Source organism: Rhineura floridana, chromosome 10 (assembly GCF_030035675.1).
Source record: "Rhineura floridana isolate rRhiFlo1 chromosome 10, rRhiFlo1.hap2, whole genome shotgun sequence".
Taxonomy (NCBI): Eukaryota; Metazoa; Chordata; class Lepidosauria; order Squamata; family Rhineuridae; genus Rhineura; species Rhineura floridana.
Window position 1 is genome coordinate 62999624 of NC_084489.1, and position 27736 is coordinate 63027359.

General features: G+C 37.3%; 1 protein-coding gene across 4 annotated transcripts in view; it reads right to left on the reverse strand.

Moving 5' to 3' along the window:
• ARHGAP21 (Rho GTPase activating protein 21) overlaps window positions 1-27736 on the reverse strand; it is a 166972-nt gene that overhangs the window by 24647 nt on the left and 114589 nt on the right. For all 4 annotated transcript variants that reach the window (XM_061585848.1, XM_061585846.1, XM_061585847.1 and 1 more), the window contains 6 exons: window positions 24783-26742; window positions 2878-3033; window positions 2673-2772; window positions 2548-2584; window positions 1704-1829; window positions 350-634 (listed from right to left, as the gene is read on the reverse strand). In XM_061585848.1, the coding sequence (XP_061441832.1) occupies window positions 350-634; window positions 1704-1829; window positions 2548-2584; window positions 2673-2772; window positions 2878-3033; window positions 24783-26742 (2664 nt within the window). The remainder of the gene's footprint in view (window positions 1-349; window positions 635-1703; window positions 1830-2547; window positions 2585-2672; window positions 2773-2877; window positions 3034-24782; window positions 26743-27736) is intronic.

The window sequence follows — 27736 nt, forward strand, 5'->3', positions numbered from 1 at the left end:
GCAGGTGTTTAAAAATCAGAACAGAAGGAGTCTGCTGAATGTAGTTGTAACTATCGCCCTGGGCTCCTGCTGGGAGGAAGGGCGGGATATAAATCAAATAATAAATAAATAAACTACGATTCAGCTACATGCAAAGTAATTTAGCTATTGCCCATCACTGAAAGAAAAAGTAAATAAAATTAAGATGAAAAAAATTACTCAAGCTGTCTAACTTTATACCACAGAGTCAACAACCCTTTCTCTCAGTTCAGTGGAATATCACCATGTGAATTTAGACTAGTTGTGTGCATTCAGCGAAGTATACAACACAAAACAGAAGGGAGAAATAAAGATTTAACAAGCACACAACCTCATCATTTAAGTTGCTGTTGTCTTGTATAGCCTTAATCCATGCGAGCATGTCATCTCTGTCTTCAGCCTGAAACAGGTATTCGCAGTCTGACGTGGTGAGCCGAAATACATGTTTTCTTTTTGTATCGCTGTATGAAATGTCTATCAAACAAGCATTGATACTGATGGGCTGCACCTCCTCAGATGACAGAGTTTGTTCTTTTTTATCCTTGTACAAGTACAAGGAGCAATCTTTCAGAACCACATATATCTGCTTCCATGGCCGGATACTCCCACCAACTCTCTGGAAAATATGAACCAGCATTATCATTTATTTAATAAAGTAAAATGGATGTACACGGTGCTTTACTGAGAAACATAAACAAATATGGTTTGAAGAGCTTGCATTCTAAATTCAACAGTAAGAGAGAAAAGAAATGGAATGGAAGAAAGGGAGATGCACCCCCTGTCATTAGTCATTATCTTTCAAAAAACTATTACAACACAAATGAGCCCTGTGTTGTACAGAATATTGTGACATAAGCAAAATTATATAAAAAAATAGACATTTATGCAACTGGACCATTTTCTGAGAGCTTCAGTGACAGGCTGATTCTTAAATATTTCCCTAGGCAAACATGACAATTTATTTGCAGATGTGTGAAAGCGTGCCAAAATATACAAGCAGTATTTTCATTAATATCATGTCTGGACTTTTCATCTCCAGACTTAAACTCTTTTCTGATAATTCACTGCTGCTGGCAGCTTGGAAAATCTGCAGTGTATTCTAACTATGGGGGAGCCAGTGTGGTGTAGTGTTTGAGGTGTTGGACTATGACCTGGGAGACCAGGGTTCGAATCCCCACACAGCCATGAAGCTCACTGGCTGACCTTGGGCCAGTCACTACCTCTCAGCCTCAGAGGAAGGCAATGGTAAACCACCCCTGAATACTGCTTATCATGAAAACCCTGTTCACAGGGTTGCCACAATTTGGAAGCGACTTGAAGGCATTCTATTTCATTTTTCATTCTAACTATGGAGTTATAATATGCAAAAAGATTCCCCTGATTTTATTACTGTTCTCCAAGTTCATTCTACTTGCTAGAGGAGCAGAACATTGCCACAAGCGTATCAAGTATGCATGGTACAGTCATGTCTGGAAATAGGGTCTCAAACACATACTGATAGCTGGGAATGTTTGAAAAGCTGTTAAAAGAAAAACAAACAAGTTTCTAGCCCTGTTAGCTAGGAATAAAAAACCACAAACACGTGGGTTGCTTCTAGCAAAAACATATGGACAAGAAGTAGTAGTTAAATCAGTAACTACACAATTTGCATTTAACTCTTAGCTGTATGTTAGGAAAAACAGTACCTTTCCTTTGTCTATGACTAGCTGTCGAAAATGAAGATATCCTTCCTTGGTGGCATCACCAAAGACCTCTGAAGAAGAAGCTTTTCTGGACCCTGAGTTTTCTGAAGATGTTTGGCTGTCTGGGGCCTAAAGAACACACAGTAATGAATCAACTTTGTAAGCAAAGAAACAAAGTATGGTCAAGCACCTCTCTACTCATTGGAGCGATTCCGCTTCTTTCCCTTTTAGACAGGAAGATGGGATGCACAGAGAAAGCAGGGACAGGTAGCTAACAGCAGCTGCCTGGTACAATCATACAGCAGGTGTGGCTGCTAGTCTCTGCATACCCCCTTTCTGCCTTTTTTTTGAGAGAGACAGAGGGGGACAAAGCACAGTCAGCCACTGGAGAACTCTGCAGTGTCCTCAGCCAATCCTGGCTTGCTTGAGTCATATATACAGGTGGCTGCATTCATGAATCATTGAACCATATATAATCTAGGTATATAGCAAATTTCTTTATAATTTCAAAATATAATTTCAGAAGTTCAAAATCTCAAACGTATTTCTTTGTCTAGTGCAGTATTGTCTGTTGTCTATAGCTCTCCAGGCAGAGAAAGGTGTTTCCTCCTATCAACTGTCACGTGATCCTTTCAACTTGTGATGACAGTGACTAAACCTGGGGCCTTCTGTGTGCAAAGCATGGGCTCTACCTCAAAGATATGGTCCCTGCAATGTATCAGCATCCAAAAATCACCATAAAGCAATTCCATTAATAAACCCTGTATTTTGTTCACCTTGAAGTTTAAGCATGCAAAATATCACTGGGTACATCTGATACAATTTTGTTGAAAAGAGAGTTACTGACCTTAATTCCCTTTAAGCTAGATACATGCTTTATGGACCTGTAGATGGAGAGTAGATGTTACAGTTACATGTTTGAAAACACACTTAGACATAGCATGCACTTAGCCATTGTCATTGAGGACTTACACTTTTCCTTCTCTATAGTCATCCAGTCCTTCATCATAAGATTTGGACCTTTCACTTTTTGCAGGAAACTGACCATCCAGAACACTAGTCCTGATAGATTCTGTGATCAAAACACATTTATAACATTTTTTTAAAAACAACAACAAGAACCACAACTGCGTTTTATCAATGGATGAACTTAAGCAGCCTGGGAATGCAGACTTACCATGGTCATGGGACAGTTGACGTCGAAAACGGACAAGAGAGGTAGGACTAGGAGGAACTGTTGCAATGGTGGGAGCTCCTGAAGCAGATGCTGAAATAACAGCAGAAGCCGGAATGTGGGCGATATCATGGTCAATACTGGGACTAGCTGGTTCATCTGCAAGGCAATATACATCTAATTAATGAACTTTTAAATCTTTCAAATAACTGGCCCAATTATACTGAGTGAACTATTGCTCCAGTAACTCAGCATTTTTAAGCTGGGGATGGGGAAACCAGATAATTAGGTATGGCATACAGCTCCAGTATAATCAAAGATCCCAACACTGCACCTCTGTGGCATGAACACTTTAATACCATTTCAGGACAGAAAAGAGAAAAATGATTAAAATAATTTGCTACACTTCTGAAGGAAAAAATAATTCTTTGCCACCACCCGAAAATATTAAAGGATACATACAATTGAATTCACATTATTATAGGAAAACATAATGATAGGCAAAATCTAAGACTGCTATATTTACAACACAGCTGGAAAAAAATAAATGTCAAACTGAACAAAAATTGTGCAGAGTCAATGCAATTACAGTGCATAGTTTCTTCATGAAATATGTTTTTCACAAGATTGTATCTATATTTAAGTAGAAATAAGCTTGCCTATACAGTCAATCTTTAAAAAACCCCACACAACTCGTCAACTGTCTGGCTGCTTTCATGTAAGTGAAACTCTAATTAAAATAAATTGGAAATAAGCAAACCCAACTACTTCAAAGTTATGTAAAAATAGCCAAACGCACATTATAATTAATCTCCAGGCAAAGAAAGGAAATCTTGTTATTTTCACAGAAAATCTATGCCACTAGCACAAGACACCCAATGATACTGTTACAATAATCAGTTCAAATACACAATGCAAGTTCTAGTACTGTATGTCAAAAGTCGCTATTGCTACATACCAATTATAGCTTCCACAAATTGCTGATATAAGTTATCACAGTCTGTACATATCCAGCACCTCATAGTTTCTAGTCCCACAAGAGTCATCCTACAGCATTCAAGGAAGCCTAAAGATTTTGAGAGTTTCTCATATTTGTAGAAATTGCCAACGTGCAGAACAGACGTGTACTCTAGTAGATAACATGAAACCTGATCAATGAAATGCTAAAAGTAACAGCATAAGGCTTCTAACTACACTTTCGATGTGCAGGACAAAACTGCACAGCAATCCAGAGCATGAGCATGTTGCACTCTAATAATTAATTTGTATTGATTCTAGGTGCTATGCATTTTAATACGTTGTGCTTCTGAAAGGCCCATTGAAATATGCAAGCCTTCACAAACAGAGGTTTATTCTTTTCTTTGAATGAACACATCAGCATGTACTGCATTGTGTTTTCAAAGGGTAATTGATGGCTCTGCTTTAAGGAGGCAGCGCTTGTAGCATCCAAGTTTGGTAATACACGCACACACTTCCTAAAAAAAAAAAATGACAGGAATACTTTCAAGAATAGACAGATTTAGCCAATTCTATGACATGACAATCTGGACTAAAAGCTCATTAGCATACAGCACACACACACTTCACATCTAAATATTTTTCAAATTAATATTCTTACTAATGATTACTAACTAGATACTTTAAAAGCAGCTGAATAATAAGTTTATGTTTATACAATTGTGATTTATTAATGCTGATTTTATTTTCCAATCCTTTTTCAAAGCAGGTCCTGAAAACTAAATATGCCATAGCTTAGACTACAAAACAGATATTTGATATCCCCTAAAACACATTATCCTTGTCAACTGTTCCTTTAAAAAGTTTTTGGGAGTGCTGTATTTCCAGTTATTTTAATGCCCCAGACTCCAACCAGAGTACAAAACCTCTCCTCTCAAAGCCAAGAAATACAGTAGACATTTGGAACAAATCCACTGAGATACTGTAGCCTGTAGGCAAGGGAAACATGATTTCCCAGACTACATGGCATTTATTCTACAAAAAAAAAAAAGAGGCTGTGGATCCCTGAACCATCAGAATTATGTTAGGCTTGAATAAATTTCATACCATTAAAACAGCAAACATTTACATTGAAATACCTTCCCAAACACACATTTCAACTGATTTTTTTAAAATGCTGTTACAAGTCAGACAACTGTATACACACACATCATCTTTTTTTTTTAATAGGAAGGAAAATATTAACAGTGTTCACAGAATCATGCATTTGTACTGTCAGGCAGGACAGCGTATGGTGCAGTCAGCTGATAATAATAATAATAATAATAATAATTTAATTTGTGGGTCGCGTATCTGGCCAATGGCCACTCTGATATGCAGAGTCTTGACCGAAAACACTGCCTATTTGTTCAAGATGTACGGAGCACAACTCCTGCAAAGGACTTCACTGTGGTCAGTCTGTAAGGTGGTGTGAAAGATGGGAAGTCACAATAGCGTGACTGAAATCAGAGTATGGTTAAAAAGATATGAATGTTTCACTGGTAACCTGTGTTACTTTCATGGAATCCTCAAAACCTCCTAATAAGAAAGACTTGCCTATGCATAATCTTCTAATCAAATCACACTAAATTTTGCTTGTTGTAACTTTAAATGGAAATGGAATGCCTTCAAGTCGATTCCGACTTATGGCGACCCTATGAATAGGGTTTTCATGGTAAGTGGTATTCAGAGGTGGTTTACCATTGCCTTCCTCTGAGGCTGAGAGGCAGTGACTGGTCCAAGGTCAGCCAGTGAGCTTCATGGCTGTGTGGGGATTTGAACCTTGGTCTCCCAGGTTGTAGTCCAACACTTTAACCACTACACCACACTGGCTCTCTGTTGTAACTTAATGCAGTACAGTAAAATGTGATGCCAGCATCAGTTTCATTTCAGAACCTGAGTAATAATCCAGTAAGCTATATCATACACAACACAGAAAAAAAAAACATTTCAGACACTCTGCAGGGATGTTGAAACTTCAGTCATACAAGCATCAAACAATCAAACTTTGAGTATGTTGCAAATTGAAGAGTCTCTCATACTACTGTCCTTAGATTCATTTCCACTCATAGCGAAGTCTCAACTCTGCAGTAAGGCAATGGCAAAGTACCAAATGCCAATGTGAACTTCTGCCAGATACGTGTTTTAGAGTTCAACATTATGGCCAGGGGCCAAAGAACTGTGCAACCAGTTCTGAACACCCAAGGGCCTTTGATCTCCTGGTTCATGAATAGCAGCCTTTCATAAGCTATTGACAAACCATTCATGAAACTCTAAGGAGTTTTCAAAGCACTTCGCAATATAGCACAGAATTCTGCTATTCAAATTGGGGGGAGGAGTCAGAATTCCCAAACCCTATGGAGCCTAGACTATATACTTTTGAATATGTACACAGTGTTACAGCTCTTCATTCCTTGTAAGCATCAGTCAGGGGTAGCATGAGAAATGGCCCTAAGACACTTGATTTATTCTGATCTGGAGCTGCATATGCACGTTGATGCAAATAAGAAACTTTAATGAATCCAGGATTTTTCATTCACTTCAAGCCATTGACAGAAGTGGGGTGTGGGAGAGAAAGGGAGCTCCAAGTCCCACATCAGAGCCCCCATGCAAGCAGCACCATCAAGTGAATTAGATCTTTAATTCTCCCACTGTTACTCGGAGGGGCCTCAACCAAGTAACTCCCCCCTTCCTCCTTACTTGAATAGTTTGCACAAACCATATCCCAAATCAGGACACCACTGATTACCATAATGTCCACAAACCAGGAATAAAGGAAGGGAATTGGAGTGTGCAAGGGAAGAAGGGAGAGGAAAAGCATATGAACCCAATGTAATAGCCTAGGAATTATATGGCGTATCAGTTACGGGGCTCATAAGGGCAACAGAATTTAAAAGCTTTCAAAATAAGAAACAGACTGGTATGCGCACAGCTCTGAACCATGTTTCAGTACTATGTGGATGAGGCTCCATAAAGCAGACTAAAGCATTGGACTCATATACTCCCCCTTCTCTTCCTGCACAGTCTTCTGCTCAGGGTTTCAAGTTGGTATTTGTAGCAATTAACCACTACATGTTGTAAACCAGGATTCTTGGTTTGTACATGATGATTTTTTAAAATTGAACTTTGGCAGAAGTGCTCCCCTCAGATGCAAGGGAAGATGGGAGGGGTAGTGCACAGGCCTGATACTTTGTCAGCCTCACAGAGGCTCACCCATGTAGTGCTAAAATATGGTGGTATTATTATAATTTCGCCTTTTACTTAAGTCTCAAGGTGATTTACAAACATACAATTAACACAACTAAAAATAAGTTCAAAAACATCATAAAATGCAACACAAGAGAGAAGCATTTATTTAAGGAAAATAAAAAATCAGCCAGCTAGAAAAGCTTGTTCAAGCAAAAATGACTACAAATAGCAGGCACCTGTTGTAACTAGATGGGGATGCTGTTCCACAAAACAGGCAGCCACATTGAAAGCCCTGATCTAAGCTGCTATGGAGTAGGCATCTGATATTTTAGGGGCTTCAAGGAGAGATTCTCCTACATAATGCAATAACCTACTGGGTATGTAAGGGGTAAGGTGGTCTCAAAAGTAGCCAGGTCCCAAGCTGTATAAGGCCTTATAAATTAGTACAAAAACCTTCAGATGTGTCTCAGTAGCAGATTGGCAGCCACTGTGAATCCTGAAAACAAGGTTTTATATGCTGGCAGTACTTTGCCCCCACAAGCAGCCTAGATGGCAAGTTTTGTACTAGCTGTAGCCTCCAGACCAATCTCATGGGTAGCCCTGCATAGAACACATTACAATAATCCAATCATGAGGTTACCAATGCATGTACAATTGTGGTTTAGTGTTACAAAACAAAGTGGCTGAATTCTCACAGTACTACTGAGAAAAAGACTGGCATCCTACAGCTCATTCAGGAGGAATCCCTCTACTATAGATGAATTAAGAAAGCTGAGTTCAGCAAGAGGAGATATTGTTCACCACATTTTTTTAGCAGGTGCTATTAGAACAAGATCTATAATGGTACCTTGAGTTTTAATCTGATAGAGTTTTTTTTTTAGTTGAGTTTAGTTTACTTGTCCATTTCTCTTACGATGACAGATTTTGGATACATCAATTTTATCAGTCGGTATACATAAATGCTCTAGAAGCTATAATGATGAAACTGAGGTTATCATACTTTGGACACATCATGAGAAGACCTGATTCACTAGAAAAGACAATAATGCTGGGAAAAACAGAAGGGAGTAGAAAAAGAGGAAGGCCAAATAAGAGATGGATTGATTCCATAAAGGAAGCCACAGACCGGAACTTACAAGATCTGAACAGGGTGGTTTGTAACAGATGCTATTGGAGGTTGCTGATTCATAGGGTCGCCATAACTCGTAATCGACTTGAAGGCACATAACAACAACAACAACAACATACATAAATGCTAGAATTTTAGTAAGATAATTTGATTAACCTGTATATCTGCTTTTTATTGCTTTTATATATTCCAACTATAATGGCTTGTGGCTAAAGCAAATAAAGGATTTGTTTAACTCCAGTCAATACATGCTTACTTGGAAGTAATTTCCATTGAGCTCAATGGGAGTGATTCCAAAGTGAGTATGCTTAGAATTGCGGGCTTGTACACATGTGTTGAATTTATTTTTAGAGCCAGTGTAGTGTAGTGAGAGCCAGTGTGGTGTAGTGGTTAAGGTGGTGGACTATGACCTGGGAGACCAGGGTTCAAATCCCCGCACAGCCATGAAGCTCACTGGCTGACCTTGGGCCAGTCACTGCCTCTAAGCCTCAGAGGGAGGCAATGGTAAACCTCCTCTGAATATTGCTTACCATGAAAACCCTATTTGTAGAGTTGCCATAAGTTGGGATCGACTTGAAGGCAGTCCATTTCCATTTTCACACATTTATTAAACATCACAGAATTGTGAATGCAATCCATGGGAATTAGTTTACACTCAAACTAAATTTTAAACATTTATCTGATTATAAAACAAAATATTTTTTTAAAGCTAGGAGCATCATATTGTCTTGAAAATTTATTCTTGTTGAAAATACAAGCTAGAAGCAAAGTCTATAGAAACAGTTGTCATTGATATTAGATATAATTGCTTTAAAATGAGCATGAGCTTTTAGTTGTTTTTTATTTTATTTTTTTATATAGTTTTTATTCAAATTTTTCCAAAAAACAAACTAAACAAAGTAAGAAAAAACATAGCAATACTACAACAAAAAATAAAAATAAAATGGTTGACTTCCGATTTGTCACAGATCAGCTATAAGTATATAATATACATCAAACCTGTCCCTTAATATGTACATACAGAATCCCTTTTCTCCATAAGCTGTCTTAATTAATCATCAAATCCCAGTATCATCATTTTATTTTGATCTTTCGACAAAAAGTCTAAGAGAGGCTTCCAATCCTTAAGGAATGTATCTGTCGATTTTTCTCTAAGTAAACACGTCAATTTATCCATTTCTACTAAGTCCATTAATTTCAGTAGCCATTCTTCCATTGTTGGTATTGATTCCATTTTCCACTTTTGTGCATATAATAATCTTGCTGCCGTAATCATATATAATAATATTCTTCCATATTTCTTTTCTATTTGTTTATCCATAAAACCCAGTAAAAAAAATTCTGGTTTTGACTGAATATTTATCTTTAAAATTTTTTGCATCTTCCTACCTATCTGTGCCCAGAATAATTTCGCCTTTTTACATGACCACCACATATGATAAAAAGATCCTTCTTGTTGTTTACATTTCCAACAAACATTAGAGACATTACTATACATTTTTGACAGCTTTTCTGGAGTCATGTACCAACGGTACATCATTTTATAAAAATTTTCTTTAAGATTATAACATAATGTAAATTTCAAGCCTTTTTTCCACATATTTTCCCATTGATCCATTTGTATGTTATGACCAAAATTTTTTGCCCACTTTACCATGCACTCTTTTACTTGTTCTTCCTCCATATCCATTTTCAATAAAAGTTTATACATTTTTGCAATTATGTTTTCATCATTTGTATACAAACCTATTTCAAAATCAGATTTACTTATTTCAAACCCATACATTTTCTTGTCCATTTTATATCTTTCTAACAATTGTAAATAGGCAAACCAATGAAAACTATATCCTTCCTTTATCAATTGTTCTCTCTCTTTCATTGTGTATTCTCCATGTACATTTTCTAATAGTTCTTGATAAGTTAACCATTTCTCTTTTCCAGACATTTCTCTTCTATAAAACGCTTCTTGACTTGAGACACATAATGGTATTTTCGAATAAAACCTTGGTTTGTATCTATTCCATATTTTCAACAGAGAACGTCTTATAAAATGATTGTTAAAGTCTACGTTTACTTTTACTTTGTCATACCATAGATATCCATGCCATCCCCACTTCAGATTGTGGCCCTCCAAATCCAATAGTCTTTTATTCCTCAATAAGATCCATTCCTTTATCCAGACTAAACAGCAGGCAGCAAAATAAAGTCTCAAATTTGGTAATCCCAGTCCTCCTCTTTCTTTAGCGTCTTGAAGTAATTTAAATTTAACTCTTGGTTTTTTTCCTTGCCATACAAATTTAGAAATATCTTTTTGCCATTGTTTAAAAGGTAAATCAGAGGATATTACAGGTATTGTTTGAAACAAAAACATCATTCTCGGTAATACATTCATTTTTATCACAGATATTCTACCCATTAATGACAGTTGTAGTTTATCCCATCTTAGCAAGTCTTTCTTAATCTCTGTCCATAATTTTTCGTAATTATTATGAAACAGCTTTGAGTTTTTATTTGTCATGATGATGCCTAGATATTTCAACTTTTTTTCTATTGTAAAATCTGTCTTGTCCATTAACTCTTTCTGTTCCCTTAAAGTTAAATTTTTCACCAACATCTTTGTTTTTTGATTGTTGATCTTAAATCCTGCTAACGGTCCAAATTCTTTTAATTTGTCCATCAATATATGAATTCCTTCCAAAGGGTTTTCTAGTACAATTATCAAATCATCAGCAAATGCTCTCAATTTATATTCTTCTTTTTTTATTTTTAATCCCGAAATCCTTTTATCTTGCCTTATATCTCTAAGCAGCACTTCTAAAACCAGAATAAATAAAAGGGGAGATAATGGACATCCCTGTCTTGTACCCTTTTGTATTTCACATGAATCCGTTAAGTCTCCATTAACAATTATCTGGGCCTTCTGTGATGTATAAATCGATCTGATCCATTTTATAAAGTTGTCTCCAAAATCCATTTGCTCCAAAACCTGGAACATAAATTTCCAATTCAAATTATCAAATGCTTTTTCAGCATCTAAAAAAATCAAAGCTGCTTGTTTATCATTTCGTTGTTCTAAATATTCCAACACATTCAAAACATTCCTGACGTTGTCACGTAATTGTCTTTTAGGTAAAAACCCTGATTGATCTTCCTGAATAAATTGTTGCAATATTATTTTCAATCTTTCAGCCAAAATCATTGTAAAAATTTTATAGTCATTATTCAGTAGAGATATTGGCCGATAATTTTTTGTTTTAGTTAAATCTTGGTCCTCTTTAGGTATTAATGTTATATTAGCATTTTTCCAACTATCCGGTATCTTTCCCTCTTGCAAAATAGAATTCATTGTAGACTGTAAGGGTAGCAAGAGTTCTTCCTCCAAACATTTATAATACATTGCAGATAGCCCATCTGGTCCTGGCGCCTTTCCTAATTTAATTTTATTTATAGCTTCAGATATCTCTCTTGACGTAATAGGGCCATTAATAACTTGTCTCTGAAAATCTGTAATTTTCGGCAAATTCTGTTTAGATAAATACTCTTCTATTTTTTCAGATGGAATTTCTTGACACTTATACAATGTTGAGTAATATTGATGAAAAATCTTTTTGATTTTTACATTATCTGTCAGCGTCTCATCTCCTTCTTGTATCTTTAAAATAATATTTTTTTGACGTTCTTTTCTTAATTTATATGCTAACCATTTCCCAGGTTTATTTGCAAATTCAAAAGTCCTTTGTTTAGCAAAATTTAATTTCCTTTCAATTTCTCTAACTGTCAACATTGATACTTGCTTCTGTAACATTTTAATTTGATTTACAATAGAAACTTTAGCTGGATTCTTTTTCAATTCTTCCTCTTTTTGTTTTATTTCTTCCAAAATTAATTGCATTTTCTGTTGTTTCTTTTTTTTTAATTCAGAATTACATTTAATAAAGTATCCCCTCATAAATGCCTTACTAGTATCCCAAACAATATTTTCACTTGTTCCTTTATATAAATTATATTCAAAGAACTCCTTTAATTTCTTCTTACATTCTTGTACTACTTTATCATTCTGTAATAAAGATTCATTTAGTCTCCATCTAAATCCAAGATTTTTTTTTTTTAAAGTTAATATCACAGGATTGTGGTCCGAAAAAGTTTTTGGTAATATATCCATTTTAAAAATATCCTTCGCTAAAATTTTTGACATCCAAATCATATCAATCCTCGAAAATGTTTTATGTCTTTCTGAAAAATAAGTAAATTCCTTTGCATTATCATTTATATATCTCCAGGTATCCACCAATTCTAAATGTTCCATGAGTTCAAAACAAATCTTCGGTAATTTACCTTGTGTCTCTTTGATATTTTTTTCAGAAAGCCTATCAATTTTTGGTGAGATTACCCCATTCCAGTCACCCATGACACACCAATGCTCATATGAAAACTCTGACAATTTTTCCATAAGTCCTGTATAAAACCTTGTTTTATCTTCATTGGGGGCATAAATACCCACTATCAAAATGTTTGTACCTTGTAAAGTAATTTCAACCCCCACAAATCTACCACTATCGTCCAATAATACCAATTTAGGAAGCAATTGTGGGTTAATATAGAGAACAACTCCATTTTTTTTTTTTGGTCCAGCTGAAATAAATTCTTCACCCAAATTTTTACAAATCAAATATTTGGAATCTTTCTTCTGAATATGAGTTTCTTGTAGACAAATTATATCCAATTTTAATTTTTTCAAATAATGAAACACTTTCTTTCTCTTCTGCGCCGTGTTGGCTCCATTTATATTCCAAGTTAGGTATTTGTAATCCATCATTAAGCGTGTATTTTAAAATTTGCCTGATGCTCCTTTTGATCCATCATCTTCCTTCCCCTCTGCATATCCTTGTTGACTTTGTTTCCCAGGAACTATATCCATATCTTTGAGTTTATCTTCTTCCATATCTTTTGAAGCTTTTCTCAAGAAGTCCCTTGCTTTTTGAACAGTATTCAGTCTGTATTTCTGTTGTCTGAATGTAAAAATCACTCCTTCTGGAACGTCCCACCTAAATTGAATTTTGCATTGCTTAAGTTTTTCTGTAAGGAAAGCATATTCTTTTCTCTTACGTAAAAGTCTAATAGGAATTTCCTTCATCACCAGTATTTCCTTACCATCAATTTTAAAGGTATATTTAAAGTGTTGCTGTAAAACCATATCTCTGGTCGTCTTCTTTACGAAATGAACAAGCACATCTCTTGGAATTTTTTTCATTGTTGCATATCTGGAGTTAATTCTATAAGCTTTGTCTATTTCAAATTCCATCCTATCTTCATTCAAGTCCAGAAATTTTACTAAAGCATTAACAATTTTATCTCTAATGTCTTCACCTGTTTCCTCAGGGATTGCACGGAATCTCAAACAATGCTCTTTATTTCTCATTTCAGTCACAGCTAAATAGTCCAAATTTTTTTCTAGTTCCAGATTTAGTATATCTGTTCTATTCTCCAAGGTTTGTACCTTTTCTTTAGTATTTTTTGCATCTTCCTTTATTTGCCCAATTGTCCCTTTAATCTCATCCACTTGTGTTTTAATATAGTCTTTTATATCTGTCAATTCAGTTTTCATTTCCTGTTTCATTTCCTGTTTTATAGCATTAATCCCTTCCATTATTTTTTGAAACATTTCTGGGGGTATATCCTCTTCCTGTGTATCAATAGAACCTCTTCGCCCCTGGGCCTTGGTTGTTTTTTTAGTTGTCATTTTCAAAAAGAGGCCTTTAATTTCTAATATTAATCACTGTTTCAGAACCTAAGGGCAGTCTATTTCTTTTCTTTTTTTCCCTCCACCAAAAAGAAGAGTTAATATTCCAGGCCTATTATTGAAATCCAGCCAGCACAACACAGTCCTTATCTGCTTCCAAGAATGCAAAACAATTCTGGTTGCCAAGACTAAACAATTAGTAGCATATACGAGCAGCGGATTCATCCAACAAGAAATAGTCCAAAGAGAAAAATAGTCCAAAATATAATAATTACCTCTCATCCTTTTTTAAACTTTAAAAGTCCAAATTCAAGCCAGCTTTTTGTCGTAAAAAAAGTATATAAGTTGTTTATATTTTCTTTCTTCCTTAATTATATTTAAAAGAGAAAAAGTATGACTCACCCAGGTTTCTCAATTGCTGATTCATAAACAAATCCCTTTTATTGCAGTAATTTAAGCCGAATGATAAGGTTTAGGCAGAAGTGGGCTCGCTGGTTAAGAACGTTTTTTTTTGAGAGAAGAAAAAACGCTTCGCTTTATTCCAGTTCAGCTTGCGTGGAATTCCTGACTCCGTCTTCAGCCGATCGGCTTGCCTTCTTATCTCAGGAATTTCCTGATCAATTCCAGCCGCCGACAGCTCAACGAAGTCTTGTGGAAGATCTGATCGGTTCTCCTATACCTTGGAGAACATTTAAGCCAGTCCAAGATTCCTCTTGGCTGGCTTTTAACCTGAAAAAAGCTTCCTCTGAGGCAGAGCTCCCTCAGAGACAACCACCAGCCAGCACCACTTCCCGGAATTCATAGGGTCGCCATAACTCGTAATCGACTTGAAGGCACATAACAACAACAACAACAACATACATAAATGCTAGAATTTTAGTAAGATAATTTGATTAACCTGTATATCTGCTTTTTATTGCTTTTATATATTCCAACTATAATGGCTTGTGGCTAAAGCAAATAAAGGATTTGTTTAACTCCAGTCAATACATGCTTACTTGGAAGTAATTTCCATTGAGCTCAATGGGAGTGATTCCAAAGTGAGTATGCTTAGAATTGCGGGCTTGTACACATGTGTTGAATTTATTTTTAGAGCCAGTGTAGTGTAGTGAGAGCCAGTGTGGTGTAGTGGTTAAGGTGGTGGACTATGACCTGGGAGACCAGGGTTCAAATCCCCGCACAGCCATGAAGCTCACTGGCTGACCTTGGGCCAGTCACTGCCTCTAAGCCTCAGAGGGAGGCAATGGTAAACCTCCTCTGAATATTGCTTACCATGAAAACCCTATTTGTAGAGTTGCCATAAGTTGGGATCGACTTGAAGGCAGTCCATTTCCATTTTCACACATTTATTAAACATCACAGAATTGTGAATGCAATCCATGGGAATTAGTTTACACTCAAACTAAATTTTAAACATTTATCTGATTATAAAACAAAATATTTTTTTAAAGCTAGGAGCATCATATTGTCTTGAAAATTTATTCTTGTTGAAAATACAAGCTAGAAGCAAAGTCTATAGAAACAGTTGTCATTGATATTAGATATAATTGCTTTAAAATGAGCATGAGCTTTTAGTTGTTTTTTAAAGCAGCTGGAGAGTCTAAATGTGGTAGCCAAACTAAAATGGATTCAATTACTATTTTCATCATATTAAAAAGGGAGAGAGAAGAACCTTGGGCACAAGCCAATTCCATTAAAAATCAACATTATGGGCATTTGATAGATGACAAGCTGGTTGATGGCCTGTTAAATGAAACGTTATTGCTGCTGACATTTTTGTTATTTTTCTGCTGGATTTGTTTATGGGTTATTGCTTATGGATTATTGGAATGGTTTTATTGAAATGTTTTATTTGTTGTACTTTCTTGCCTTTCAACATTTCCGTAAGTCACTTAGGGTGCCATCCAGCACACCTTTCCCACGGGCTGGGGTGAGTTGGATGCTGCAGATCCCTGGCTGTACTGGGCTCCGCTGGCAGCAGGCCTTCACTGCGGCTGAGCCATGGTGCCCCCAGGAGCCCGCTGGCACCGCTCAGGGTCCACCACGGGTGGCCAGCCCAATGGATGAAGGTCTGCGGGAAGACCTGACAACTGGGCGTTCCGGGGGAGAAACCACGGGGGGGGGGAGATTTACATGAGATCCTCATCGCATTCAGAGTCCTCCCTCAGGTCCTGGTCCCACCACAAACTCCATCAGCCAAAAGGCTGGCACAGTAAAATAATTTTAATTATTTCCTATTATGGCTTATTTTATGCAGAAGCACAGGAAGAAACTGATCACACACCAAAACAAGATGTGCTGATAATCATGGGGGACTGGAATGCAAATGTAGGGAACAGAGAAGAACTAGGAATTGTGGGGAAATGCAGCTTAGGAGAAAGAAATGAAACAGGAGAAAGACTCTTTGAATTCTGTGAAGCCAATAATTTGTTTCTTGCAATCACATTTTTTGAGCAACCGAAAAGACAACTGTACACGTGGACATGGCCAAATGGTCAATATAGGAATCAAATTGATAATATAGTTGGTAGCAGAAGATGGAGAGGTTCCATACTTTCTGCAAAAACAAGACCAGGAGCAGACTGTGGTATAGATCATGAACTGGTAATATCGAAAATCAGAGTAAAGCTAAAGAACAACAAAGCAATTGTAATGCCAAATACCAATCATAATGCCAAATTTAAATAACATCCCAGAAGAATATAAAGATCAAATAAGGAACAGATTTGAGGCTTTAAACTTAGTTGACAGAGAGCCAGAAGAACTATGGAGTGAAGTCAGAGACATTATCAGGGAACAATGCAAAAAAGACAATACCTCTAGTTAAAAAGAAAGACCTCAATGGATGACGGAAGAAACTCTTAAAATGGTTAAAGAGAGAAGAAAAGCAAAAGCAAAAGGAGATAGAAACACGATCAGAACCCTAAATGCAATAATACAGCGACTAGTACATAGGGACAAAGAGAACTATGATTATATAGAAATTATTGTACAGGAATAGAAGAGGACAACAAAAAGGGTAGAACAAGAGCCCTATTCCAAAAGTTTAGAGAAATTAAAGGGAAAAGAGTAGGGATATTGAATAATCAACAGGAGAACGGACTGACTGACCGCGATGAAATAAAAGGAAGATGGAAGCAATACACTGAAGAACTCTATAAAAGAGATGCAAAGATGAGAGATTCATTGACGGAGGAAATGTATGATGAAGAACCAGAAATTTTAGAATGTGAGGTGAAAGATGCTCTTAAAATACTTGGAAGAACCAAACCATCAGGAACAGATGGCATACCAACAGAGTTGCTACAATCTACTGAGACTGAATGTCCAAATTTTGATTTAAAAAATTCAACAAATATAGAAAACTAACAATGGCCCACAGACTGGAAGCGTTCCATATACATCCCAATTCCAAAGAAAGGGGATGCCAGGGAATGCGGTAATTATTGAACTATTGCCTTAATATCCCATTCAAGTAAAGTAATGCTCAAGATTCTACAACAAAGGCTCTTACCATATATGGAACGAGAAATGCCAGACGTCCAAGCTGGATTTAGAAAGGGAAGAGGCACCAGAGATCATATCGCAAACATACGTTGGATAATGGGATGGACCAAGGAATTTCAGAAGGAAATCACCCTTTGTTTTATAGACTACAGCAAAGCCTTTGATTGTGTAGATCATGAAAAACTATGGAATGCTTTAAAAGAAATGGGGGTGCCACAACATCTGATTGTCCTGATGTGCAACCTATACTCTGGACAAGAGGCTACAATAAGGACAGAATATGGAGAAACCAATTGGTTCCCCATCGGAAAGGGTGTGAGACAGAGGTGTATTTTATCACCCTATTTGTTTAATCTATACGCAGAATATATCACATGGAAAGCAGGATTGGACCAAGATGAAGGAGGTGTGAAAATAGGAAGGGAGAAATATCAATAATTTAAGATATGCAGACGATACCATTCTACTAGCAGAAACCAGTAATGATTTGAAATTAATGCTGATGAAAGTTAAAGAGAAAAGCACAAAAGCAGGTCTACAGCTGAACATCAAGAAGACTAAAGTAATGACAACAGAAGATTTATGTAATATTAAAGCTGACAAAGACATTGAACTTGTCAAGGACTATCAATACTTTGGCACAGTTATTAACCAAAATGGAGACAATAGTCAAGAAATCAGAAGAAGGCTAGGACTGGGGAGGGTAGCTATGAGAGAACTAGAAAAGGTCCTCAAATGCAAAGATGTCAGACCTTATCTCAGTCTGCATCTGTGTTGGAATTGACTTTTAATATGTTTTTAAACTTTTTTAAAAACAACGTTTTTACCTTTTTTATGTCTTGAAAGCTTTTAAAAATGTTTTTAAAGATGTTTTGTTTTAATGTATTTTGAAGTCTGTTTTTATGATGTTTTAAAGTGTTTTTAGTGCTTTTGTTTGCCACCCTGGGCTCCTGCTGGGAGGAAGGGCAGTGTATAGATCAAATAATAAATAAATAAATAAATAAACAGCAGAAACTAGTAATGATCTGAAACGAATGCTGATGAAGGTTAAAGAGGAAAGCACAAAAGCAGGCCTACAGCTGAACATCAAGAAGACTAAAGTAATGACAACAGAAGATTTATATAACTTTAAAGTTGATAATGAGGACATTGAACTTGTGAAGGATTATCAATATACCTTGGCGCAGTCATTAACCAAAATGGAGACAATAGTCAAGAAATCAGAAGAAGGCTAGGACTGGGAAGGGCAGCTATGAGCAAACTAAAAAAGATCCTCAAATGCAAAGATGTGTCACTGAACACCAAAGTCTGGATTATTCAGACCATGGTATTCCCGGTCTCTATGTATGGATGTGAAAATTGGACAGTGAAAAAAGTGGATGTGAGAAAAATCAACTCACTTGAAATGTGGTGTTGGAGGAGAATCTTGCAGATACCATGGACCGCGAAAAAGACAAATAATTGGGTGTTAGAACAAACTAAACCAGAACTATCACTAGAAACTTAAATGATGAAACTGAGGTTATCATACTTTGGACACATCATGAGAAGACATGATTCATTAGAAAAGACAATAATGCTGAGAAAAATAGAAGGGAGTAGAAAAAGAGGAAGGCCAAACAAGAGATAGATTGATTCCATAAAGGTAGCCACAGACCTGAACTTACAAGATCTGAACAAGATGGTTCATGACAGATGCTATTGGAGGTCACTGATTCATAAGGTTGCCATAAGTCAAAATTGACTTGAAGGCACATAACAACAATATTATGGCTTATGGGGAATGCTTACTCCCCAGGAGGCTTGTTTGTCAGAGCTGGTGCTTCCCAGGTGGCTCACGCGCATGGGAGAGTCGGTGTTCAGCTAGGCCGGTGACTCCTGAGTGGGAGGAGAATCCTGCAGAGCTTTCTGCAGGCTCCTCATCCGCTGGCTTCCTGGCATTTTGAATGCTCTGCCAGAGACATTTTTGTAGTAAGTGACTAAGGCTGCATATGTATTAAAACAAGTGAGGTCATCTGCCTCACACTAAATTGTGATGATAGCACGTTACCATCATATGCCAAGTAAGGTGCAATGCATGCCTACTGGGGAAATACCTACAGAATGTTCTATGCAGGGAGGCTTGCCTACTACTTTCTTTGTGGTATTTTTGGCACTGGGTGAAGACTTTAAATTTACCTAGGCTTTTAAATGGTCAACTTTCAAATCCATTGATTTATAGATCTGCTGTAAATTTTTACCAATGCTGTCTTAATTGTGGTTACAGATGAATGATCATGGTTCTTCTATGCATTCCATTTTGGCAAGTAATTAATACTCTAATAAAGGAAAGATCATAGCTCAGCGGTAGAGCATCTGCTTTGCATGCAGAAGGTCACAGGTTCACTCCCCAGCATCTCCAGATATGGCTGGGTGAGACCCCTGCCTAAACCAATGGCCAAGGATGATGGGAGTTGTAGTCCAACAACATCAGGGGATCCAAGGCTGAAGAAGAGTAGATAGACAATACTGATCAACTGACTTGGTGTAAGGCAATTTACTATGCTCCTAATACATAAACAGATATACATGAATCTTAAATTTTGGTGTACTTTTTTTTTATTGCATTCAGGGGCAGTGACATTTTGCAGGTCAGCAACCTTCACCCCTGTACTTGTTCTATTAATGTAATTTTATTATTGCTTTTGTGCTCTTCTCCACCACGGTATTTTTTTTGAATGTTGGCGGTATAGAAATTGTGCACATAAATAATAAAGTAATTTTAGACTATAATTCTGATATACGATAAGTTGCTTATGCATTTTCTTGTTACACACAATCTCTCTGCAGTCATCAGATAATATAGGCATCTCTTCTGAAGTCAAAGCTTTCATCCTGTGTAAGCTCACTTCTAAATATGGCTCCTCTATGGAAATGCTACCAGTGATTCCTTTTTTTTCTCTTCTGGGTTCCAGCTTGACTCTAACATAACTGTTAAATCAAATGCCAGAGGTCAAGGCATAACTTCTTCGTGTTACAAAGAAACCATAGATTTACCTACATCACTTTGGAGAGAAAAGGCAAGAACAAAGAAAAGTGAGAAGCAAATTCTCCAAATAACAACAACAAATTGCTCCATAAAGGAGGGTATGAACTGATGACTCCTGGTTAGTGAAAAATCTTTCGCTTTCTGAGGGACAAATACCTTTGAAATAAAGTAATGTTACAAATGCATACAGGGTAAGGGACTATCATCAAGACTGTTTTGAAGTCTCAATGAAAACAATAAACTCATTAACATACATACAGCTTAGGCACTTGAAGTGACTAGTTCAAGGTCTTATTTACAAAATTAGTTAAGTTGCCAGGGATATGGAAACCGATGTCCCATGAAGGAAAGTATAGAATACTTTCAAAATGAAAAGGCACAGAATAGGTATAAATAGTTTCAGTATACATTCAGAGGGGAAGATCTGACCACTGGACTACAACTTGAGACCCATGTTCAAATCCTCACTCAGCCATGAAGCTCACTGGGTGACCTTGAGCCGCTCACTTTCTCTCACCCTGATCTACTACACAGCATTGCTGTGAGGATAAAATGAAGAGGGGGAGAACTATGTACACCACTTTGAGATGCTTGGAGGAAAGGTAGAATATGAATGTAAATAAATATATGATAACATTTCAACTTGAGTAAGGACCAAAAGCTTTGGGTTAGCAGATGTCCCACAGTTTTAAAAAAAGGATGTTTTGTGAATAGAACCTGTCTTTCCACCAGAACAATGTACAGAAGTTAATTCTGTTGTCGCTTTATCACCTGATGCCATCATACTATTGCTTTTTTCTCATATATAGATTTATGTAGATGTAATCAAATAGCTTATCAATTAAAACATGTACAATTAATCAACTAAGTTTTCTTCAATCAGATAGCAATCTCACTTACATACTAAGTGACTGAGATTCAATGAACTATGTCATTCATTCCATGCACTGGAGCCTTTGAGTTTGTCTTTCTTAAACTCCTCTGCCTCCCCGCCCTGCTCCCGCCCCCCAAAAATACCACAAGACAATCCACTATCAAAAGCAGTTTATGACATGAGACCTGCTGTTCAAAGGAAAACTTTCTTTTTTAATCTCATTGGGCATGTACAAGCACTTGGCACACCTAAGCAGCTCCCTGGATCCAAACCAAACTAAATAGATCAGATTAAACCTGAACAGGGTGGTTTATAACAGATGCTATTGGAGGTTGCTGATTCATAGGGTCCCCCCGTAAGTCGTAATCGACTTGAAGGCACATAACAACAAAAAAACCAACACATAAGGAAAACTATTAAATACTTTGATAGTAAAAGAAAAAAGTCATTAAGAACTCCTTGAAATAAAATATGCCACAGCAAGGTCTAAGGGGTTTGGATAGTAGCAGCAACCAGGTCACCAGTGATCAGTGGTTGTGTGCCCTTATTGTCTATTTAAATTCAACACAGATCTAAGATTTTGCAGAAATTAATAATGCTGACACTGAGTGCAGCTGGTGAGGTGGGAAGCATGTAGCAGCTGTGATTGGCCATTTAGCAGTCAAATGCCATCTGCTGCTACCGTGCAATGGCCATTGATAAGGGCATGGCACTTCACTTCCTTCTCCTCATTTGTCGCCCACTGGCAGTTCCTCTTACTATCCTCCACCTCATCAGTTGCTAGTGCTGGGATATGAATACATGTGGCAACTAAAGATGGTGGCAAGAACCAGGAAAGACTTGTAAGATTTTTCCACAAACAATTTTTTAAAATTTATGCTTCCTTACACTTCTGCATATCAACTTATAGTTTCCATTTTTACTTCTCCTATGGTCTTAACCACGGATGGCCAACCCGTCACCCTCTAGATGTTATATGGTTTCCATCATCCCTGGCCATTGGCCATGCTGGCTGGGGCAGATGGAAGTTGGAGTCCAACTGCACCTAGAGGGGTCACAGGTTTGCCACTCCTGATGTAAGCAAATAAATTCAACCTGATCTGAAAACGCCCACTCACATATTCATTTGCAACAAGTAAAAATGACCTCCACATAATGCAAACAGGGAAGTTTTTGGAGTTTGGAAGAGATGGTGGTTCCCCCTACCCCACCCTGCTCATGCCATTAACAAACCACATATAGGTTTGGGCTTAGAAGCAAGCTTCTAAAACATTTTATAGGCTAGCAAGTTTTCTAGGCCTATTCGGAAGATTGCATTATTTCCCTCACTGGTGTTTGCTGGGCATGCATGTGGTGCTGTGACCTGACAATGAAATTTACACATTTTAGACAAAATTATTCCCATGCACTTGAATGGAAGAACAGCATATGACTCAGGGCTGCCAACCAATGAAAGAAATCTTAGTCAATTAATAGTGTGAGATTTAACTCAATTAATTGGTTACACTGAAAACCCATCTATTTTAACAGGCCTTTTGGGCATCGGGGAGGTTAACTGCCTGGTCATCTTTCAGTTTTTATTGTTATTGTTGTTTCTGCTGTGATTTAATCTGCTCCTTCTATCTTTTCATGGGTGTAGTTTTTGGGTTTAATTTATGCTATCGTACCCTGCCCTGATATTGCATTGTGATGGTTATGTTACAAATATTTTATTATTTATTTACATAAATATAGGGTGATAGTCCGGTCATATACAGAATAGATCAACGGACTTAGATGGACATCACTGGATATCACCCAGAATAATGTCCATAAATACATGTGAACAAAAAACATAGTTCTGACGCCATAAGCATACTTGCTTTATTTTAGACAATGCATGTACAGTATATGTCATATAAAGATATTATCTTAGAAGAGGGATTCCCTTCTTTGTGGTGGAGAAGGGGAATGCCTCTGGAGATTGTGATTACCATCTGATGTTTTGCAAACACGTGCATCAAACAGAATAAGAGTGTTTTTTAAAAAAATGCTCCCCAATTAATTAGGGCAAGTTTTTGGTCAATCAAAAGTTTAACCAATTAATCAATTGATGTAACCAATTGATCAATTAAACACTGCAGTCCTAATATAAATTATTCCCATTACTGTCCCTCTTTTAATTTCTCCAACAGCGTCATAACTTAACTGACCTTCACATATATCAACAGCTGCTGTCAGTATCTGTGCGACTATGCTGCAGCACACCTGTGCAGGGAAGATATTCTTAGGAGGCCAGATTATGACTCAAGTTAAAGAATAACTATCACAACTCCAAAAAAAAAAAAAAAAAAAAAAAAGAATCTGAAAGCCCAATTAAGGGTGCTATTGCATGAATGCATGATAAAAAAACTTGCTCAGTGTTAAAAGCATTGCACGTTTCTTCTCTCTCCCAACCTCACTTTCTAATTTATTCAGCATATTTCTATGACCTTCCTTTGCCAGTTCCTCCATGGGGGCCTCTTTTATTACATAACAAGCTCAATCTTCTTTTCCTTGCTTCCTCAGCTGCAAACTGACAAGCACACTACTCCCAGACCACAGATCTTTAAGATCTTCTTGATCCCCATGCTTCTCATACTGCCTGATTTTCCTATGTCTCTTTCTTCTCCTTACAAATTATATTATTATGTTTACTCTAGGACTTTAAAGATGTGTGCACATATACAAATTCAATTCTTTCTGGTTTAAAAAGTTTGGCAAAAGATTGGGAATAACTGTTAAACTAAATAAATAAGAGCCACATATGGCAATATGGATTCATTCAAATTAAGGTAAAACTTGCATTGCAGAATGAGCATTTAAATCATTTGCAGAGAGTTTTTAACAAACATTTTAAAAACAAATGTTACCTTCTTAAAGATTCATCATGCCACCAACAAATGCCTGCTACTATTTCTTTAGAAAAATGCATACCAGATGCAACAGACAGGAAATTAAGCATACTTAAGTTCTGCTAACATCACTGGGACTAAGGCCCCTTCACACACTCATGCAGCTGTGTGGGAGCATCTTCTCCATGATATTTCCACACACAACTGTGATGTGTGCATGAATATCAGAACCACAGGAAAAAGGCTGATGGCACAGGTCTTTCACACCCAACCAGCATACCCCTAAGAGGAGCAGTGCCAATCAGATGGAAAGATATCCCCAGCTATGATACTCACAAATGCAATGCAGCCACACTGGAAAATGTCGGAAGTAACTCCCACATAAATGTCTGAGTGTGAAAAGAGCCTAGACACAGTGGAGCTGAAATATACATTATATTTTCTAGATTATATCTGCAAAAATTATGAAACTCAGAATGAAGCATAATAATTAAAAAGTATAAAATGATAAAACAAAGTGGTACATCCAAACACATAGATGCAGAGAGATGAAAACTGATGGTTTAGCTCACCTATAAATGGAATGGATGCCAAGGAATCACCAGGTGGGCTGGAGCTAGAAGCTTTCCTTTCTTCTATTATTTTTATATGGACTTCTCGACGTGCATCATTGGGCAACCAACAAGTAGTCTCCGAGGCAGGCTCTTGATTGTTTACTGCTAAGATGTAGGATTGATGCCGCAAAGGCTGTGGTGTTTGATGGCCAGAAGGAGACTTTTCCCGCAAGACAACTGCTTCTGTGTTCTCATCTACAACATCGCTTGGCTGAATCTCGGGTTCTTTTATATTTTCTTTTTCAAAATCTTGAACCTTCTGTCTAACAGAGACATCCAAATTAACAGAGGTAGTTAAGTGTTCACTCATCTGTGGGATGAATTTGGCAGAAGCTAAACAGGAAGTAGGGGATAGACTACTCATGCCTATTTCTGGTTTGTGGTCTGGTACACTTTCTGCTTTTATCCTTGATTGTTGATTCAACAAACCACTATGATACACATGATTTAGTTCTTTTTGGTCTTTCGTAGCAACACTATCCAGGCTTTGATTAAGGGGAGGTGATGGTTTTGCTGCATAGGATACAGAAGTCTTTAAAGAGTTGCTTCTTGTGCTTCTAGCAATTGAGTGAGATGATCTTTCCTGAAAAATGCTTGTAGACTTTGAAGTTCCACCAGCAGCTGGCAAATCTCTGGCAGGCTGCAGTATTTTCATATCAGGTGGAACCTTCTGGAACTGAGGGGCTGAGCCTAAGACTCTGCTGCTTATTCGTCTACCATCTGAGCTATAATAAGCCCCTGGAGCCACAGAAAAATTTGAACTTCGAAGAGACAAGTGAAATGTATGCTGCCGGGGTCTCTCATAAATACCTCGCCGATCATCTTGTTCAGTAAATCCAGTCCACTTGTAAGTTTTTCTGTCTCTGTTTGAATCTGCAACAAAATTATCAGTGTGAAAATTTTCCAATGTTTCACCCTGCTTGCCTAAATAGTCCCAGGACCATGTCCTGTGATTCTGGGGGCTGACAGATGGTGAGGTTAGAGCATCCTGCGAGGCACTCCTTGGCCACTCTTTCAATAACATAGGATCTTCAAGTCTTTCCTGGGACACACTCCTTTGCCGTATCTCAACGGACTGTGGGACCCTATCATGGGAGGTGCTTCTGCGTCGTACCTGTGAAACACTGCGATTTGGTACCACTTGATTATAATCTGTTGTGTTCTGAGATGCTGCTCTTAAACTATCTAACCTTTCCTGTATGGTTCTGCAGCCATACATGTGCAAACGTCTGTTATCAATGTATTCTTTGTAGGTTTTGTAGTTTTTCCAGTCTATGTGTTGGTGGGCATTTGGAGAACTGTAGTGATTGGTAGTGACAGAGGGAGAACCTGCACTTTGAGCAGGAGATCTAGTACTTGAGAACCCTTCTGGATGCTCTCCATAGCTTCCAGACTTGTTAGCTATTCCAGTGGGATCTACTGGCCTTGTAAGTGGCGTCTGAGGGAGTACAACAGTAGTAGACATTGAAGAGGATGGTGATGTGGTTCGTGCTTTTGTTTTTATAGTGGTTTGTTCCTTGAGACCGTATCTTACTTCCTCTGTCCGGTGTGACAGACCACTATGATTTGTTCTACAGGATGACAAGTCTAAAGCCTTCTCAGAAGGCACAACAACTGTTCTTATAGATTCATTGTTGCAAACACAGACAGCTGTGTTAGATTTTGCAATATCTGTTGGGGACGGAGGCACTTGTATTTCCATTCTGTAGGCTTTTTCTGGTTGTGCTGATGTCCATGCAGGTCTACTAGCTGGCTGCTTACCCAGTGAAGAATCAGGAGGTGATTTCTCAATAGGCTGTGTCATGACAGAAGCTGGAGATGTTAACCGAGGATAACATATTAGTGGTGGTTCAGGTATGTTGCGGGCATTACCACTGTAGGCTTCGTTGCCTTTCAGGTAGGCATCTTGGGAATATGCCTGTACACAGAGGATTTAAAAAGAAATTCAATTACTAAAAATGTGAATGTGAAACCATCACCATGTTTCAGGGAGATGAATCCAGTAGACAGCTAAATTCCTTGGAAGACAAGGACTTCTTATATGAATTGCTCTTTGCTAAGGATAACTGTTCAATGAACAAGAAGTGTCAAATGCCCTCTATTATTACTCCCTGTGTATAAAAATATAGCATAGAAAGTATACACAAAGCATTAAACATGTTTTATATAAATCAAACAAACATCAAATTCCAGGAGTTGATGCAGGTGATTAAGAGAAGGCAGAGATTTGTGAGCATAAATCAAAAGAGGATTTCTCTTCATACACATCCTCAAACCCAGCTTCCAATATTTTTCCCTTTTGAGCTTTTTGGTGCCGGAAGCTAAGATTCTGCAGCAATCGACAGGTTAAATAAGGAATTCCGTTAGCCTCAGAAAATGTGCAGTTCTTTGCCACATAGGCAAAACATATTGCCTATGTAAATACTATTGCATCCAATACAGATTGCTTTTCTATAAAGCACAGTTGCTATATCTAATGTGAATAGACAGTTGCAATGTCTTTGTTGGCAGCCAACGCCCACCCTCCTTCCAAATAATCTTACATGTTACTTATTCCGTAGATTCCATACTAGTCACAGCAGTGACATTTTTTAACCCAAAACATACCACCAACATACATGCTTGGGCAGCTGTTTATAAGCACATTCTTAGAATGGAATGCAGCCTATCTTGATATGCTTCATAATTTCCACCTTACCTTGCACTTTAAGAATCTGACTCCTAAAGAAAACATTTGCTTTACATTTTGCATGTTTCCCTTGCACCAAGCCATTTTTAAAACCATCGTACAACTAATAACACATTTGCAAGGTTTGTCCAGAACATTACAAACAATATTGTTTTATACTTTGCCATGACCTCCTTTAGTTGCACTATGAAATTAAAAGGGATGACAGCACACAGCTTGCCAA